Source organism: Geospiza fortis, unplaced genomic scaffold, assembly GCF_000277835.1.
Source record: "Geospiza fortis unplaced genomic scaffold, GeoFor_1.0 scaffold79, whole genome shotgun sequence".
In the NCBI taxonomy this organism is placed as follows: Eukaryota; Metazoa; Chordata; class Aves; order Passeriformes; family Thraupidae; genus Geospiza; species Geospiza fortis.
The window spans coordinates 37,043-57,185 of NW_005054408.1; the positions used below are offsets into that span (position 1 = coordinate 37,043).

At 41.0% G+C, this 20,143-nt stretch overlaps 1 protein-coding gene across 1 annotated transcript in view; it reads left to right on the forward strand.

The window, feature by feature from the left end:
- The window catches only part of VAT1L (vesicle amine transport 1 like), a gene marked incomplete at its 5' end in the record, with an annotated part of 48,176 nt that overhangs the window by 16,586 nt on the left and 11,447 nt on the right, over window positions 1–20,143 (forward strand). The window contains 2 exons of the mRNA XM_005426244.2: window positions 234–289; window positions 2,034–2,228. Of these exons, the coding sequence (XP_005426301.2) occupies window positions 234–289; window positions 2,034–2,228 (251 nt within the window). The remainder of the gene's footprint in view (window positions 1–233; window positions 290–2,033; window positions 2,229–20,143) is intronic.

Here is a 20,143-nt window from a genome sequence, read left to right on the forward strand (position 1 = left end):
TACAGATGGTTAAACATCATTGGGTACTACAGGAGAATTCCTGTAAGCCTGGAGGGCTTAGTTGCCTTGGCCTCTTTGTTATTTTTTATTCTCAAAGTATTTCTACTAATCTCTTTTACACCTGGGCATGTTTTTTTCTTAAATATGAATCATAGAGATGATTTTACATGTACTAAATGGTCTGCTGTAGCTTGTGATAATAACTTGTTTGTGAATGTGCTCATCTTTTACAGGTTCATCTAACATGGTTACTGGGGAGACAAAAAGCTTCTTCAGTTTTGCAAAATCAGTAAGTGTCTCTGTGGTGATGCTCTTTCCTCTAACTTTGGTCTTTTCTGTGGCATTTTCATCTTCATCATTTTCATTTATCTCTACTGAGTTGTTACTTCTGGTGTTGTGGCTTTGTGCCATGTTTCCTCCTGGCAGCACAGCTGGACCAGAACTGGATCTGTGTGCATTTCACATTGCCATTGAAATTGTCTGTGACACATAGATCTCTTACACAGCTAAGTTTAGACTGCATTTATTTATTTACTTGTGGCAAAATATCACATCCATGGGTATGATTAACTGTACCCTGAAGGTTTCTTGTATCTGAAAACACTGTCAGGACCATGCAGTGAATTGAAGGAGATGTACCTCTTAAATGGGCCTGTGTCCACTCATTTCCAGCTTTTCAGAAGTTTGTTTCATACAGAAAAGCATTTTTCAGTTCTCCATGTTCAAGTGACATCAAAGAGATGATGATGTGGCATTTGTTTCTTAATTGATGATGTCAACAAATTCAAAGTTCAATTTTCTTTTTCTTCAGCTTACTACAACAACAGAAATCTTTGCAGAAATCCTAGAGATCAAAAGCAGGACAAATAAATCATATAAACTGCCAGCAAGAAATAAGTTAACCAGGAGTGAAAGCAATTCCTTCATCCAGGAAAAACATAGGGAAAAGTCTTTTCTGAACATCTGTCCTATGATCTATTTGCCAAAATCTCATTTAGTGCTTCCAGCAACACTCTCTTCCCAGGAGGAATTGGCTTCAAAAGTGTCTGTGTAGCTGAAAACAAGAGGAGTCAGAGGAAGGAGCTGTTCTGTGCCTCCTACATTGTCTTAATGGTTGTAGTGGGAAGATCCCTGTCATTGCCACACACTTGTGACCAAAAACAAGATAATCATTGCTATGCAGCCTTTTTACTGGTAATGTAAGAATATCCAGTTGCATATAATGTGTAGGGTAGGTTGGCCCAATGAGATAAATTTCAACTGAAGCCTTTTTCAGATAGTATTGGTATTTATTGACAGAATAAATATGAATAAATTGAAGGAATAAAAAAGCATACAAATTTTGTATGTTATACAAAATTAGTTATACTAATTTTGGATGTCATACAAAATTAGCTACTAGTTATAGCTAGTTTCTTTATGTAATTATGCTACAAAATTAACTCATAAAAATTGTATGAAAATTCTAATTAAAAATTTACCCATTCAAATGAAATTTGCAGGGAAGTGGCATCTCTCACTCTCGATGATGCTCTTGGGCTAAACGAAATAAAATCCTTTCATCAGACACTGTGAGGCATGCTCAAGTGTCATAAACATAATAATGGGTGTAAAGTAACTGGCAGCTGGTAGGCAGTGCCTGGTTCCCTTGGTTCTGAGCAGAGTCATGGCCAGGAGTTGCCAGTGAACATCTGGGCACTCCAGGGGCTGTCTGGGGATAGCAGGAGAGCAGAAAGGGGAAGGAAATCCAGACTCTTTGCTGCCAGACCCTCTTACAAACCCAGATGTGTTCCCCATCCCTCTCACACCCTGACCTTCTCCAACACGAGTTTGTGTTTTATTCCTGTTTGTCAGTCAGCTGCACCCTTCCTTTCCTCCTCCTTGAATCAAATCCTTGTGCTCCTCCTGGCTGCTGCTTCAGACCTGGCAGATGAGGCATTTGTCACATCTGCACGGGCAGCTTGCTTGTGAACCTCCCTGTACAAGTCTTGAAAAATGTTTTTCTAACCATGCTGTTGTTTATTGGTTTCCAGTGGTGGCAGGTTGAGAAAGTAAATCCTATCAAGCTGTATGAGGAGAACAAAGTCATTGCTGGGTTTTCCCTGTTGAATCTACTGTTCAAACAGAATCGAGGTGGCCTGATCAAGGGTGTGATGGACAAACTCCTAAATCTATATAACAGTAAGAAGATCAAGCCTGTGGTTGATTCATTATGGGCTTTGGAAGAGGTAGGAGTCCTCATTTTGAAATTTCTGAAAAATAATCACTTTTAGAGGTAAAATCATATTTAAACATGTTTTCTAGTTATTAATGTCTTCTGCTTTTTAGTTTGTGCCTAAGTTGCCTCTAGAGCCCCTGCTATTTGTAAGATCCAAGATCCAGAGTTATCCACATATTTCTCTACTAAGTATATATTGATTGAAAATGCAAATAATGAATGTGTTTTTTCAATCTTAGAAAACTTTCTTTTTCCTAAGTGCATGAAGCACGTGACTAACAAATGCAGAGTGAAATGCAAACAATGGAATTGAAAACAAGTTAGATTCTTTTCCCTCAGAATGCATTTTAATACAGAAGCTTTAGTTTCAGTGCCACAGTTGTGCTAGCAAACCTTGGAAGTTTGCAAGTTTTCTGGCAGTTGTTGAAAACGTGTCAAAGACAAAGAAATCAGAACTCCCTTTAAATGTAAGTTGCAATTGTGGACTGTGGATTTCTTATGGTTCTTTTTTAAATTCCTCTAATTGCTCAGCTCTCCTTAAAGCCATGCCAAGAAACCAACCTGCTGCCTGCCTGGGCAGTTACAAACCCCTTGTTCAAAGTGCTGTTTGAGACATTTATAGTTATGCTGGTGAAGGAAGAGAAGTATTTTTGGAGGTGTGAACAGACATTACCATATGAAGAAACAACACAATTATAGAGCACCAGCAGATTAATACTCATGGTTTCTGTGTCTGTGAAGTGCACTGAGCCTGACACATTACTTAGGATGTGTCTGTGATAGCTCTGCTGAGTGGGGTTGTGTCTGTAGTGTTGTATTTCACTGTTCAGAGGGTGCTGCAACAAAATCCTGTCTGTGGTGGAACACAGTAGGTGGTGTTACCATGAGGGAGTTGTAACCACCACCAGGCTCAGTCCATGAGCAGTGCTGTGTTTTACTAAGACTGTGGCTGGCTGTGTTTTACCAGGATTGTGAGCTGTTTTCTGAGCCCTGTACTGTCCCTGCAAGTGCCCCAGTGCATCCCAAGGTGACACTGCAGGTGGCAGAGGTGCAAAGGGTCCAGCCCCTGTGAGCTCCTCCCTGGTGACAGCTTCCCCAGGACCCCCTTCTTTTCCTCTGGAAGGTCTGCCTGAGGCCACAGTGTCACCAAGAGCACCCAGGGACGCCTGGGGCTGGCAGCTGGGGACACTGAGGGGCTCTCCTTGGCATCCACCTGCTCCAGGAATGTCAGACGTTGTGATAAAGAGCAGCTGCTCAGGCAAGGCCAAGTCCTCTGCTGCTGCCTGAAAGGGAGAGCCCTTTGCAGAGCAGTATGAACCAGAAGTGGGATCAGATTTATGGTTTTGATGTGTCTTTTTGAATTTAATTTTTAAGTAAGCTTATGAAGGAGCTTAAAAATGTAAGTGGCACAGGTCTCTAGACAGGCATTCTGCAATTTCTTTGTTCATGTAAAATACATACTTTTCATGTACTGGTGAGTAAGAGAAGGATAATTAAAACAGCTTAACAATAGCTTAAGCAATACTTGATTGAGGACATGCCATAACATGAAAAATTACACATGGCAGGCTGATCTCAATAGTCAGCATGATGGGAATTTGTTGGGAGACTTCTGTTTGATAACATTTCATCTAACATTTGGCAGTAGCATGCACCATCCCCACCAGTAGATTGTGATATGTGTAAATACATCTGTTGTAAAGCACAGTCTAGACAACTCCAGCTCATTTGTCACACCTGCTGGCTTTCCATGAGCTGTCTGGAATTGGCAGAGGAACTGCCTGGCTCTACCTTAAGGGATATGGTAGTGCAAGAGTTGTTCATTTGATTGCAAAGTATTACTGAAATATTACTCATCCAGGGCATTATCATTTTTGAGGTATATTTTTGTGGGCATAAAAACAACATAGAGCTGACTCTCAAATTAATATGATACACAGAGAATGTGTCATAGCTGAGGACTAAATGGAACCAGACTGAAGAAAGGTTGGTGCATTTCTGTTCTGTTTTGGTAGGTTTTCATTTTTAATTCCAGAGCTTGAACATCTCCTTTCAGAGGTGGACATTTGATTGTTTTTCCCTTCCAGTTGGGTAAGTTTGATGAGCTCCAAATGTCCACTTTATTTGCTTCTCCCAGTAGGCTTTATTAGAGACTAAACCAACACATGACCAGCTTTTCCCAGGTTTCCTAAGGAAACTTCCTGACCCATAAGAGCACTGAGAATGTGCATTAACTAGAGAGTGGCAGAAAGGGGGACTCCCTACATGGCATTTCAAAATGAGTGGCTGATTAGTTTTCTGTGGAGGAATATTGCCTTTTCCAGAGCCTTGTGGGGAAATTCATGTGTCCCCTGTCTAGCAATTCTACCTTAGAGGTTATCTTGAATCCAGAGACATTCAAAATGAAAATATTGTAAGGAAAATTCTCAAAGGAGCCTTCACCATGGGACACCTTTCCAAATGTTTTATTTTAAATACCTGAATGTACCATCACATGCATAATAGGTTTGATCTCTGTATGAAAGGCATACCCCCAGCACAATCCCTGCATTTGCATTTGTTTTCATGTATTCCTTTGTGAAAATATCAATTCACAATTAATGCAGACTGTCTAAAGCCATCATGGAAGACACCTGGTTTTGTTTCAAAGCTGTGTCACAGTACAAACGCTGCTCTTTTCAGTCCTGTATCAGTTTCCATCCATGTGTCAGAGCAGAGGACAATGAGTTATGTGCACAGGGTGTTCCCCTTTGCTGCTCAAGGCTGGTTTCCTTGCATGATGACCCCAAAACTGAGGGCTTTATGTTCCAGTGCATGTGAGAACAGCCAGAGACAGGCTTTGTGTCAGGTTACATGGGTCTTCATGGAGTGTAACAAAAAATACTTCATTCTTCTAAAAGCCTGGTATGGTTCCTTGAACAGCACTTATTTCTTAGTAATTTCTGCAGGAGCACACAGTTTGAATTTTAAAGAATATACTGATGAGAGAATATTGTAATGGGAATTTCAAGTGGCAATAATATAGAACTTAGAGAAAGTTATTAGATTCCCATTTGCCTATTATGCAGTCTGTGTTAATGATGTCCAGTTGATTGTCAAATTATTTTATAGCTGGAACTGCTCAGAAATTATTAGATGGACTTAATTTGATGCTGTTCCTGTTGAACCATGAAGGTTTGCCTCAGTGTCCATGAGATCATTCTCATTAGGATATAAACCCTCCAAGTGTCCTCCTTTCTGTGCTTTAGGGCTGCATCCAAAGGCCACAAAGTCTGGGGAAGGATTCCTGGTTGCAGTGGCCTTTGCTTTAGGATAAGCATTGCCCTGCCTCTGCAGGGCAGGCTGCTTAAACAAATTTGCCAACTGACTGAGAAGAGGAACTTGGAAGTGACTCAGTTCTCCTCAGTGCATCAGATTACTGCTGACACAAGGGAGCTCTGGATCCAGACTCTTGACTGCTGCTGTGGAGAAAAACTATTTGTATTGCTGTGTTAGCTGCTGCTGTTTGTTTGGGAAGGGTAATTTTAATCTCAAACTTACATCCATAAATCCCAGTAAAGCCAAGTCTTGTCTCAAGTAGGCAATTAGAACCACTTTATTGTGGAAAAGTCAGAAGGATTTAACTAAAAGTGACAGTAACAAAATCCACAGATACTTTAAAATGGAAATACAACTTGGGAATTGCTCATCATGAGATGAATGAAGTCATACAATAAATTAGCTGCTGGTGAGATATCTTGCTGCTTTGCAACTATTTGTTTATGCATTCAAGTGTTTAAAAGATGAGATGATTTGTAGTGGCACATGCTTAAAATGCTGCTCTGTAGTGAAAAGCTGATTGTCTGGTAGGATTGCATTTCATTACCAATAGAGTTTAAAACAGAATTTGTATTCAGCAAATATTTTTTGATCTTTTTAGTTGTTTCTTGGTTAGTGCCTATTTACCACTCGTCTTCATTCTGATTAATTTGTACTGTGCATTTATGCATTAGCATTCTCCTGAGGGTCTGTGAGTATTTGGCTTTACACAGTAGTCAATTAGTAAGCAGGATGAAAACTGACAGTTCTCAAAAGAATCGAGTGTGTTGAATAAAAACATGCACATTGCCCTTTTCTATTAAAATTCTGTGGATTTCATCTCTTTAGAGTTGCAAAAGAAAATTTATGTTCAAGGTAGATTGACACAGAGGTTATATGTGCCTTCTTTGGTGATTTACAGCAGTCAAAGTTAGCACTGAGCATGTGTAAAACAAACCCCACAAATTCTTGCACAGGAACTGCCAGTCATGGTCAAAGTCATCAAAATATCTGGGGCACCTTTCCCTTTACCTGAAGCTGCTTGTTTCAAAAGGGACTCTCTGCAGCCAGAAGTTTCAGACTTGGGCATTTTGATCCATGTGGGTAAGGAGTGAGGTTATGGAAAAACATCCTGCCTGCAGGTCTGTGCCATGTCCCAAAGGATTCACTGCATTCCTCAATCTCAGAGGGTTTGAAGCAGTGCCCTGATATGGAGCAGTGATGGCACCAAAGGCTCCTGCTGCCTTAGGGTCAGCAAGAGTGATGAGACACTGAAACCTGTGCAATAGAGCTGTAACTTACTCTTAAAAAGTAAGAGGGTGGTGTGATCATGTCCTGGTACAGAGTATGCATTCACCAGGTGTCACTGGTTTGTAGTGGTAATGCAATAATGCCTTTAATAATGCCTTTAGCAGCACCTCACTTAAGTGAACAGTCATGCCAAAACCATGGCCCAGACCCAGGAGTACACCATGGCACTCAGCTGTGATCAAAAGCAGTGGAATTGAGGCACTAAATATTACAGATCATGATATGACTGTCAGAGAGCTCTAGTGACTGTGCCTTGTGGTCAGTACATAGAATATTTTTAACTGGAAAGAGCCCTGCACCTTAATTTCGTTTGGAATGAACACTACACTGAGTCACTGGGGTTCTTTTTGGCTGAATAATTATGAGAGATCTCCCTGTAAGGTTTGTATTGTTTTTCTTTGTGTGCAAATAACACTAACAGATAATGCAGAGAACAGATACATGTGAGAACAGCCACATATGAGAAAATGTGCCTTTTAAAGGAATTACTGTATCAGTAGTCTAGCTGTAAATACAGTGATTATCTAAGTGAGATTTCCTGCTCTTGAAGCCAGAGCTTTTCTCTGGTGGTTTGCTAAGGAAACCCAAGCTGTGTTTAAGAACCTGAAGCTAAAAAGGAATGCAGTGCAACTGATCACATTCCAGTGACATTATAGAGTACCTGCTGATGCAAAAATTTCCTGTAAAAGGCACATTTCATCATAGGTTGCTGTTCTCACATTCTTTGTTCCCTGCATTAGCTATCAGTGTTGTTAGCAGGCAAAGGAAAAGAGTAGGAGCCCTACTTTAGGGTTACAGCTTTATTGAGTTCCAATCCAGTGACAGACCTGGATGAAGGAACATTTTCCATACAGAATTTATGGCACGTTTTGGGGAGGGCAAAGCAACCACAATATGTCTGGTTTTGGCACTGCTCACTGGCTTCAAAGGGTTCAGGTACTGTAAACCTGTGTTTTTCCACTGAACTCATCCTCTCCTATAAATTACCACCTCAGTGCAGGCTGTTAAATATCAGCAATATCATTATTTGAGAGGCAGGGGGATGGGAAATCTCAAACCCATGACAGCAGAATAATAACAGTGAACCCCCTAAAGGAGAGACTTTTAATTTCATCAAAAGCTATTTATGCATTTCTGTGATCTTGGCTTCAGGGCAAAAAGCCTGCCATGTATCACTGGAGTGAGACCTAGAGAAAATTGACCCATTAGTTACTTTTAATGTAGAAAGAGGGCAATCTAATAATACCAGATTGGGCTGGTATCTTGTTAGGAATACTAAATACCATCCCAGGTCTATTTTTTTTTCTAATAGTTACAATGTCATAATAATGTGTGCAGGTTTTTTTGTCTTTCCTGCTTGATGAAAACATTCTCCAGCAGAACAAATTATGCCTTCTTTGAAGTCAAGGACTTCTGCAGTGTTTATTCTTCAGGGTATACAAAACAACAGAGTACCAGAATAAAAGTGGAAGTAAATTTATAACCAAAGTAATAACCCACTCTGAAATACAGAAAAGATTAATTTTTTCATAAGCATAAAACAATTTACTTTGCAGTCCTATGGTGTTGAAGGAGGGAAGTGCAGCTCATTCTGTGAAACCTCCCATGAGCTTGGCAGTGTCTGTGCTGTGCTTGCTCCTCCAGCACCACAGAGCAGACTCTGCTTGTTTTGAGTGTTTCTTTGACAGAACAATTTCTTTGCAGTTGTTCATGAGCAGCTTTCCTGATGGACAGGTGTAAACTCTGCAGATATCCTGTCTTCTGATACTGCCTTGGAACTCTCTTTATTCTTCATCTGACTGGATGAAATAAATTCTTGCAGTTCAAAGTAAATTTAAATGCCTTATCTGTTCATCACCGTTGTTTCCTTGTACCCGCACAGGTCTAACACAAGCTTAATACAAGATATCAAAGCACACAAAAATGCATGCAGCTGTGTCTTACTGATGTAACAGGTTTGCAAATGGAGATGTGGGGAAAGCAGAGTGAGGAACGAAACTTGAATCATTCAGGGCAGCTTGATTCTGTGCTCACAAACAAATTATACACAGAGGCCAAATCTCTTTCAAATCTATTTGAAAGAAAGACCATATCTTTCAAAGGTGGGGAATCTCAGACTCGTGGAAAGGTTTGGGTTGATATAAGACTTTAAAGCTCATCTCACTTCACCCCCTGCCATGGCAGGGACACCTCCCACTGTCCCAGGCTGCTCCAGCCCCAGTGTCCAGCCTGGCCTTGGGCACTGCCAGGGATCCAGGGGCAGCCCCAGCTGCTCTGGGCACCCTGTGCCAGGGCCTGCCCACCCTGCCAGGGAACAATTCCTCATTGCCAAGATCCCACCCAGCCCTGCCCTCTGGCACTGGCAGCCATTCCCTGGCTCCTGTCCCTCCAGCCCTTCTCCCAAGACCCTTTCCATCTCTCTTGGAGCCCCTTTAGGCACTGGAAGAGGCTCTGAGCTCTCCCTGGAACCTCCTCTTCTCCAGGCTAAGGGGAAAGCTATTCCACCTGAATTTTACCTTGCTAACATTAAATATAATGAACACAAATTCTAAAGGAATGAAAACTGGGCCATGAGTAAGGTGATCCTTAATTTAGGCTTGGCAAATATTTTTTTCCCAAGATGTTTCTCTGAAATAAATATTAATTAAAATTCAATATTATTTTGTTGCTGTATGCTTAGATGAATGAAACATATCTTGGAAGTACTGGAGATTAATTATTTATTGCCATTTTTTTCCCTCTAAAACATTTTCTATACCTGACTATGGGAACTTTGCTGCTCTTGGGTGAATTATTAAGTTCCTACAAAGTGCCTATAAAATTTCTTGTGCATTTAATTCTGTTTAACAGGACTTCATGTTACTTCATAATTCATTCTACCCTTCCTACCACTATCAGGAAGCAATAGCATAACCCAGCAGTCTTTTTAGATTCACACACTGTTGATGGCAATGGTTATGATTTCATTAAAAGCCTGGGATAGAAACAAGACAAGACTTTGAAACAGGCATGGTGGCTCTGTAATAAGGCCTCAGATACATGACATTAACTGTGATTACCACCAAATCTGATTGGGTAAATGAGCTGTTTTAGGAAACTCAGACTTGTTAACTATGTAAGCAGAAGTCAATTCTTTTCAATTGCTATATATTATTCATAAACACTGTATGCAATTCAAGCTACGTGAAAGGAATTTAATTAGACAAGTAATTTATTTCTGCTCTATGCTTTCTAGCATTTTTTACAGCCTCTGAAATTTAGCTTGTTTTCTCTAGCCTGCCAGTTAAATACCTGTATTTAAAGAACAACCTAGAGTCTTCAGAATGTTCCTTTGTGCATAGTGGGTATATCTGTGCTGTAGCATTTAGTAGATAAATAACCAGAGAGATGGTGGATGTCATTACCTGCCTGGTGCCATGCAGCACACTAGTGGGAAGATCATGGATCAGCCTGAAAATCTCTTAATTGCCAGTTCTGGCCTCTCGCAGCCATAGCCCTGGGCTGTGTCTCAGCATCTCCAGGAGCTTTCTGTGACTGAGTGCCTTAATGGGGGCTCTGATGGACAGAGGTGTGAGCTCTACCAAAGGTCAGTGAGCTCCTTCCTTCCCGGGGAATGGCGTTTCCTGGCACTGGAATGAAGTGGCAAACAAGGAAATGTGCTTTGGCAGTGTTTCTGATGAGCATTGATCCTGTGCTCAGATTTGCTGTTGCACAGGTTAGAAGCTGACCAGCCTGAGACTGAACCTCTCCATTTACATAAATACAGCCTGCAGCCACAGCTCTTTCCTGATCTACTTAGTTAACACTCTGCTAAGAATTAATTAGTTCTGGAGGCACAGAGGCAGAAAACACTTGGTGGAAGGCAGGAGACACTGGGGGTTGGACGTGCAGAAGTGCAGTGGTGAGTCATGGTTGTGTTTCTGGGGCAGGCCAGGCTGTCACTGCTGCTTGCCCTTGTGAGCCTCAACAGCTCCTGGAGCTGCAGGGGAAGAGGAATAAAAAGTAGGTTTGGTTCCTGATGGATAGTGCAAGGGCATGGGGAAATAGGCAGGAAAATAATATAGGAAGCATTGATGGATTCCTCTGAAGAAAAAGTGTGCACTATTAAAGATAAACTAGTCACATGCTTCCAGTTAATTAAATTAGCAACAGGAGGCTATATGGGGAGAGCTGCTTTGCCATTTATTAGAAAAATAAGGACAAAGCTGTTATATTGAGCAAGCTGCTGATTAATTACTGTGAAGAAGCAGTATTTTACAGGAGTAGTCTGCCTTCTGAAATATATTAGCTGGCTTCTAAGTAATAAATTGGCACACGTTCCTTATGTATGGAGCTGATCTGATGATGCTGCTCCCCTGCAAGGAAAGAAACAGAGACCTGGTTAGGGAAAGCTTTACTGTGGACATCAGTGACACCAACATTTGTGCCTAGCCCCAGAAGATAGAGTTTATTTCTTCTGTCTTTATTTTGTATATTTGGCTCTAACACAGTTGTTTTACACTTCATTTTTGCTGTCTGTGTCATGAAATGTAAGCACTTCTCAAGGGTGTCATGGGCTCATTTCCCTATTCAAAAGCAATTTCCACACTCTCCCTGAAGTATCAGAGAACAAAAGCTACTTGCTTTTATACCCCTGATCCAAGTGTTCTATCCATTCCTTTTTATTTCTACCTGATAATGCAAGGAAATATTTGCCTCTCTTCTTCCAGTCTTGCATGTGGATGAAATATATGCCAATACATTACTGCATCCACCAGCAGAAATAGTCTTAAATGGATTCTAAGAGAAAGTTTACTGTGTCTCCTGCTCCACAGGGCTGGTAGTAGCACTAATTGGCAAGGAATTCTGCAGGGTTGGAACAATGAGTGTTTGCTGTCACTCAGAAATAATTGCTGGATGCTGTGAGTGAGACTCACTAAAAAAAAAAAAAACAGGCAATAGAGGGGAAATATTAGAAACAAAGTTTTCAAAGCCACATTTAGATGCTCTTTCACTCTGGTGCTGGGCTCTGCTAGTGTGTGTAGTTTCAGCCACAGAGCCTGTGAACAGAACCTTGGATTTCCCTCTGTCAAAAAATTCCACTCAGGCTTCTTTGTTAATTAGTTGGGTATTTGGGAGGAAAGCTCTTGGTCACTGAAGTTAGGCTGGCAGGGAGTGCTAATGTGAGAAATTCAGCTTTTCTCTAGGGATAGCATGAACCAGAAATCTGAGGTTTGTGTTAGCAATTCCTCCTGATTGTTTACATTCTCTGAGAAACTCCTTTTAGTCTGCATTCAAATTAAAGAAAGACCTATTTTCACAGATGCTAAGGATTTAAAAAAAAAGAGAGATAGAAATAATGAAGTCTGCTTGGTGATGTTGAGAGAGTTGAGAGTGTCATCTGTATGTCTGGCACAACAGAGAATACAAATAATTTGGATTCCTCCTGCCTTTGAAATATTTCCATTTTCAGACTAATGCTTTTGGGTGAGGTTTTGGCCTCTTGATTAGAAAAAAAAAGAAAATGAGAATAATTTTTTGTTTGTTTTTCTGGCTGTAATCTATGAGTCTCTTACTTCATTGATCAATGAATGTGCAGAAATCCACTTAAGAAGTCACTGAAACGAGTCAAAAGGGAAGTGGGAGATAAGAATAATGAAAATATCTCTATATATATTTAAATCTGATGGGTCCATTTTGTCTAAATGGCTCTGCACTGGCAGCATCATCTCTGAGGCCATTTCTGTTGAATGACATGGAGCAGAAAGGTTAACAGAGCAGAAGGAAAAGGGCAGCTTTCAGAACCTGCTGCATTACTGTGGTGAGAAACAGCAGCAGAGGCTGTGCCTTGAGCATTTCTGCTGTACATTCCAGCTCACGTCTTTCAGCTTTGAGGAATTTTGGGTGCTTGGCCTATAAAGAGAGAACACTGACATCAGCTTTTAACTGCAGTAGAAGGATGTTTGGATGTTAATAGATACTGAACTCTGGTACAGTAAATTAAATTAAATGGGCCTTTTTGGTTTTAGAAATGCCATTCTGAGGTGAGCATTCTAGCTCATTTCCTGGGATCAGCTTATGGGTGTATCTGTGTAACAGTGGCCAAAGAAAAAGTAAATTACTAGTTCCAGCAGCAAGGCCAATTCTGTCTCTCAGCAACTGATCATGTTGGTGACCAGTTTTGGCAGACTGGTAGAAATTTTGGAAATCTCTAGAGCAGTAGAAAAATTACTCTCCAGGGTTATTTTAATTTATTTTTTCTTTGGTATTAGTGGTCTGATTAGGTTACTAAATTGCCTTTATTGCAAAGAAAACATAGGTTTTGTGTTCTGTTTCACACAACCCTGCTAAGATCCAAAAAAAGGCATCAAAAATCAAAACTATCAAAATAACACTTCATTTTAGTGCATAACAATTGTTAATCAAGATAATTGTTCTCACCTAATGATAATGGCTCATATATTCTTTTCAGTCATTTTAAACACAGATGAATTTTAAAAGCAGAATTACTCTTGGGCATAAAGATATCTCTTAGCATAATATAATCTAAATTTAATATGATAATTGAGAGTTCTATGTGGTATTGGAGCTTAGTTATAATATTATTGCTGATTACAGGTAATGATTTAAATTTACACCAAGGCAGTGAAGCAGATACATTGTCAATACTAAGACTCCTAAATATACATTAACCAGTTGGGAATGACTGAACTCAAAGGTATTTTGTTGGGAAAAACTCTGTGTTATGAGCACTGACTTTGAGAAAACAATACTGAGAGGAAGCAATGCAGTTTTAGAGTTTCAAAGGAGCACTGGCTTTTGAGAATTTTCATTGTTTCCAGAATTTTGACTGTACAGAAAATGATAGTTTGAGTATCAAAGCTCAGGCTTTGAAGGTGGTGTTACAGTGCACACATCTGAAAATGTTGGGCCATACCTGTAAGAAATGAGGCTTCACACATCACAGGCAACTCCAAATCTTTGTTTAAATAAGTTGAGTAGAATAGAGACTGTGTAAAAGTGAATTCCTGACCACTTCCAAATATCCACAACCTTGAGAAGAACCTGAGGGCTTTTTCTATTATTGCTGTGATTACGTCCTGCCTAAAGTATCTGAAAGATCCTAAACTTTCCTGAGCAAGGGGGGGGGGGCATAACCTTTGAGTTCTTCAGCAGCTGTAACACAATCCTGTATCTTTCCCTTCCATCTGAAGGAAACACCCAGCATAATTCTCAGAGTTCCTGCAGTTAAACCTGTTTGCAGTTAAGCACAGTGTGTGTTACTGAGGTTCTGCCTATTCCCTGCATTGCTGGGGCCCATGCACAAACCTTTGGGGGTCAGGCTACATCCACTCGTGGAAATTGCACAGAATTAGAGGAGAAGCTGCAGCAGGGATGTTCTGTCATATAGACTCACTAAAACTCACTCGTGCTCAGCTCTGTGCTGCCCATTCCTGCACTCTGAGCTGGGTCAGGGGAGTGCTGAGCTGAATCAGTGCTCACACACCAGCATCACACTTGCTGTAAACTAAATCAATTTTATTGCAGTCACACTGGTACAATGCTAACGGGGAGTTAAGGTCTTTAATACAGCCTTAGAATGAGACATTTTTTTTAACAGTGCCAGGAGAAATATTAAGTAATAAAGCAAATAGAACTGCAATATATATTGTAAAACTGTCAACCAGCAAACAAGATAAATTCAAATACCTTTCATCTTGGCTGGATGAATTATTTCAATCTTGCTGTAAAGTGATGTAGCTCAAACTGAGGATAAGCATGAATCACTCTATCATAACAACTGTATTACAGTTTAATACAACAGAGGGTTTTGTTTTTGTTTAGTTTAATGAAGTTACAGAGTGGCACCCAATGGTAAGGTCTGACTTGGCAAGCTTTTTGAATGATTGAAAAATACTGTGCTAAGTTACAAAAAATTAGCTTTGCAATCCTCATGGCACTACTTTCTGGAACAAAAAAAAATTACACAAGGAAATCAAAAGAGAAGCATTTTCTTATTTGTATCATTAGGGACCTTTGGTATTTACCTTGATGAGTTTCAAGGATTTACATAATTAGTTTACTGATTGGGGCTGGATTTTACTGAAGATAATTCATTGTTACAAAATAACATGGAGATAGGTTTCAAAGTCACAACATTAATGTGTTCTGATAATCTGATCCCAGTAGGTGGATTTTTACATTAAGCTTCTCAGACTTCAGAAATTAGAGTGTCAAGACTTTTTACTGATTACCATCTGGAAGACTGAATGTATACTGTATTTTGTAATCACTAAGTTTAGTTCCTGTGGTTTTGGAATAGTGATTCTGGAATAAAGCACAATTTCTGCTCCTTAGTAGTAATAAAGGAAGACTTAGAGTTTTTTGGAATATGTAGATAAATCATATAGGATTTTGTCATTTTTTAAATTAATTATTTTAATATCCCATATTGTGAAATAAGTAGCTCAAAAGAGAGCTTAAGGACGAGTCTGAGGAATATGTAGTAGAAGGTCTTTGGGTGAAAAATACTTGACTCATTTGAATCATTTAGAAAGTAAGATGCAAGGTTACAGAGGCTGAAGCCATGCTGGCCACAGGTTTTGTGCCAGATTTTCAAAATATTCACCTGCCATTTGGGAAAGGTGCAGGACAAGGACATGTTTTCATAGGTCATGTATTAGAAAGTAAGGAAAGTCAGGGAAGTTAAAGGGAGAAAAAAGGGAAACTACTCTCATGCAGGTTGTGGTGCTTGAAGTGTGGCACAAATCAGGTGGAACTAGTACAAACCATCAGCATGGAGTGCTGGTAATATGAGATATAAAAAGACATTGCTTGTGGAAAGTTTTCTGTAGTTTTGCACGTTCCTGAAAGAAAGCAAATCCTCTCTAGTGAACTACACACAATGAAATACCTTCTCTATATAAAATAAACTCATTTGTTGTGAATAGGCAGAAATTTGAGCAAACAGATGCTGATGAAAGCTTGGAAAGCAGCAAGAAAGTAATTACCTGTGGAGTTTTGGTTTTGTTGTATCCAGAAGGGGCTTGGAAGGGCTTTTGGTCCAAACATAAAACTAAAAAGAAATACCTTTTTAACACCATAGTAGCAAGGAATGGATAGTACAAATTATCTTATGCTTACAGACACAAGCCCAAAGGGCATGTGTAGATCTGCATCACAAGGAGCTCAGAACCTCAGGGTTTCATCCACACCACTGTCTGAGAGGACAAGGACTGCTGGTTTGAGAGAGACAATAAAAGGAGCAGCACATGGAAGAGGCACTCTGAGTTCTGTGGCATCCCCTTACATTATTTGACCCCAGTACTGGAAGTTGTAATAGCCTGAGCACAGGGGTTCAGGTGGGAAGGGCCCCTGACCCCTGCTGGCACACAGGAATTCTCCTGTGCAGCTCCAGAAGGGCTGGAGCATCCTTCCCTTGTGTGGAGAGGGCTCTGCTGGATTCCCACAGGGAGAGATCCAGGCAGGATTGCTGCTGCAAGGCTCTGCAGGGGACAGCAGCAGCACTGCCCTTCCACAGCCCAGGCATTGTCATTCAAAAGCAATACAGCTCCACAAAAAGCAGAGGGCTTAGGATCAGGTCTGCATGGTCTGGGGGTGGAGGAGGAGCAGGAGAGTTTAATGACACTCATAACTACTGGAGATGAGGGCAAGAGAGCAAATAAGATCATCTTGTGGGTTGGTGCAGTTTTTCTCCAGATGATTTTTGAGGAGATCACAGGGCAACATTGCTGAGAGAAGAGTTTAAAAACTGATGGCATGGAGTTTGATAGTCAATAACAGCATAAGATGTTTTTTGGTTTTTTTTAACTGCATAGTGATGAATTTAATAAAGTTTCTTTCCTGCCGTAATTTGTTATAGCAGATTGTGATGGAGTACAGGAATACAGCAACCTGAGCATCATGTATTAATCCAATTTAGGCAGCACACTGCTGCACCCTGACAGAGTACAGAGGGTCTCTTTTCCCTGTGGCTGCCAAAGTTCATCTGCAGCTAAAGGAATCTTCCCCACCATAAGAGCTGCTGCTGCAGACCAGCATCTCTGAATTCCCCAAGGCTCAGGGTGTCTGGGGCATCCCTGTGTGCACACCTGGCTGCAATTCACTACAAGATGCATTAATGCCAGAAAGGTACCGTGCAGGCGACCAGTTCTGAGCTCCTCTGCTTGTGGCTTTGATGTGCTCAAAACCATTTTCCTAGCATTGGGACCATGCTTTTGTAATTTCTACCATCACTTCCAAAGGTTCAGCCAGTCCTGGGGAGCCAGTGGCTCACAGGAATAGAGTAGGGATTCTGGCTTTGTTGCTGCTCTAAAAGAAATACCTGTGGAGGACCCTAAAGCTGCATCCTGATCCACAGGATGTCTCTTCTCTCAAGCTCAAATGTGTTCCAGGGATTTCATCACCAAATTTCTACCCCACAGAAACAATTTTTGACTCTGAAAGGAATAAGGTATCATTTTCTGTAGTAATGCAGGAAAAATATTACTTTCTTCAAGCTTATCTTAATAATAAGTGTTGCTGAGGAAAGATGTGCCAGTGTAAATCAAATTGAGTGTCCATTCTGGCTCCATGCAGTTTCTGGGATAATGCACAGTCCCACAGAAATTCTATAGCACTTTGCTGCAAATAAAAGTTTGTTTTCAGCGATCAGTGCTGAATGCCCCTGAGCTGTCCTAACCTGCTGGAATTCCCTGTGTTGATGGATCAAATTTCAGGCTCTTCTCCTCTTTTATCATGGAGAAAAGCTCCCACCAAACTGATAATCTAGGCACCGCTCTTTAGTACTTCTAAATATTTAATTTGTTGTTGATTCTGCCTCTTTTTTCTGCTTTATCCCTGTTGACTCTGTAAGTAAAGGCTGGCGAGATTTGGCTCAGTTATTCTGTAATTACAAGGCTTTAAATCTCTTTTTCTTTGAATTTTACTGAGACAAAACAAATACTCATTGACGTCAGCAGGAGCTTGCAGGAATAAGGAAGGAGTGCAAACAGCACAGCTCTGCAGCTGTGATGTATCCAGAAGATGTATCACTTAATAGGTACCTTCAGCAGCCAAGGGAGGACTCTCAGTTTGCCTGTAGCATCAGTTTTTATTCCTTTGACATTTTTCTCATCTTGGGTCTGGTTTTAGTCTTGCTGCCATGGCAACATACAGAGAGGCTAAAAGGTACTCCAGAGAAAAGGTGTCTCCTCACTGACAGGCAGCAGAAGGGAACAGAGGCCATTGCTGCTGTTTGCAGCTGCAAACAGCACTGGAGGGATGAAAGGGATACAGAAAGTATTTTCTGTTTGCACGTGTGCAGGCAAAACCTTTGGTGCAAAAGTTCAGTGTGACAGGGCATGAGCAGAGGTGTTGGATAAAATAATTTCTGCTTTCAGACGGCTTTGAGCAGGACAGGACACTACATGATGTGACATGACATGGAAACAGACTTCATGGTCCAAGTTTTTCCTGTAGGAAAAACACTCTAATCAGCTCAAAATCATTGCTAGTGATACTGAATTTTTGCATTTTGATTGTATCCGTGTTTTCTCCATGCCCATGTAGGCGTTTATGAAAATTGGGCCCCACATACCCTGAGTTTTGATGTGTCTTCTTACATATGCTCAGTGCTCAATTCCTGCATCTTAAGAGCTGGCTGCATTCACCACAGGCAGGAATAGAGCCTATTCAAAATCCTGTAAATATTATGCTGCTTTTCCATCTGCCATGCAAGCTGCTGCATACCCTCAGCCTCCAGGACAGCAGAGTCTGGGAGGTCTCTTCAGAATTAATGGAGTAGGTGAAACAGGAGAATCCAGGCTGGCTGCGGATGTGGGTTTGCCAGCCTCCCATGTACCCAGCTCCCACACAAACAGGTAATTGAAGGATTTTGTCACGGCAGATAAGGCAATTTAACACTAGAAGCACTTTTCTGCTGGCTATTCTGCTACACAGTCAAGGGAAATATTCCTATCACGAATGCAGATCATTCCCAGGGAAGTGTGCTGTGCTGAATACAGGTTATTCCATTGCTCTCAAGGGAAATAATCCCTCACAGCAAAGGATGGCTTTGTCCAAATAACTGTGTCTGGTAGGATAACTGTCACTAATCACACAGGAAAACTGTTTTTTTACAAAAGCTTGTACAGAAGACAGCCTGAGAAAGGGAAGTATTGCTTCCTCACTTGAAACTCACTTAAAAAAAATAAAAACAAAAAGGCTTTGAAAAAAACAGCATATTTCCCACTGAAATTTTACCCCACAACATCATACAGTATAAACATGAGAGAGAGATTTCAAGATTATCAAGGAGAAAACAACAGGACTAAATTTTGACAGATGCCTCTTTTGGGAGGAGAAGGGAGTTGTGAGCAGAGGAGCCAGTGACTGCTGGCCACGTGTGTGTCCTGGCTGCCCAGGGAGCTGTGGTGTTGTATGGCACTAATCACACACCATGGCTGTCCCCTCACTGAGCCCAAGGCGCTCCAGCAGGGCTGGGTGGCTGCAAAGGGACATTTCCCTCTGCTCAGTGCTTCCCCTGCCCTGACAGCCTGGCAGGGTCTGCAGGGAGTGGAACACCACAGGTTCCCTCAGAGCTGCCAGCAGGTTCAGGAGCTGCTGCCCTTGGTTCCTCCAGTCTCTTCCCTTCCACAGATCAGACAGACAAAATCCAGAAGTCAGATGATGTAGTTTTTCTTTACAGCCACTGCAGTGTTAGTTTTAAAAGCCATATATTCCAAAAACATGAAAGAAAACTCTTCTCCCGGTCTGAGAAGTGCATCTGCAATTAGAATGCAGCTCACAATCCATATTAAAGAGAGCAGAGCTTTGTAATAGAACACAGCAGTGAGCCTGATAAAAATTATTTTGCTCTATAGCACTAATGAAACCTATAGTATTAAAGCTTGGCTTATGTGGGATCTCAGCTAGAATCAACTGCAGTATGCATCTTTTTTTCTTCATTACTGTCTAGAAATAACGCTTAAATAATTATTCTTGATATTATTGTTTGTAATTGTAATGGAGGTAGCTCTGGGCTCATTGCAATAGTGCCAGTTACGAGCAGCAACAGAACAGAGTCAGCCCTGGAATGAAAAATGGGCATGGTTTTAATTCAGCTTATTTTTTCATAAATGTGAAGGAGATTTGGATCATTACCTGTGACACTTGGGTTGCCAAAGTAACCTTGTCTAGCCAGCTGATGTTTGCACAGCTCATGGCACTGTCACCATGGAGACCTGTCCATGTGATTTTGCAGGCATGATGCAGTTGCAGGCGTCTCAGAGAGGAATTAATTGTTGGTGAGCAGTGCTCGTGCAGACAGCTCTGCCC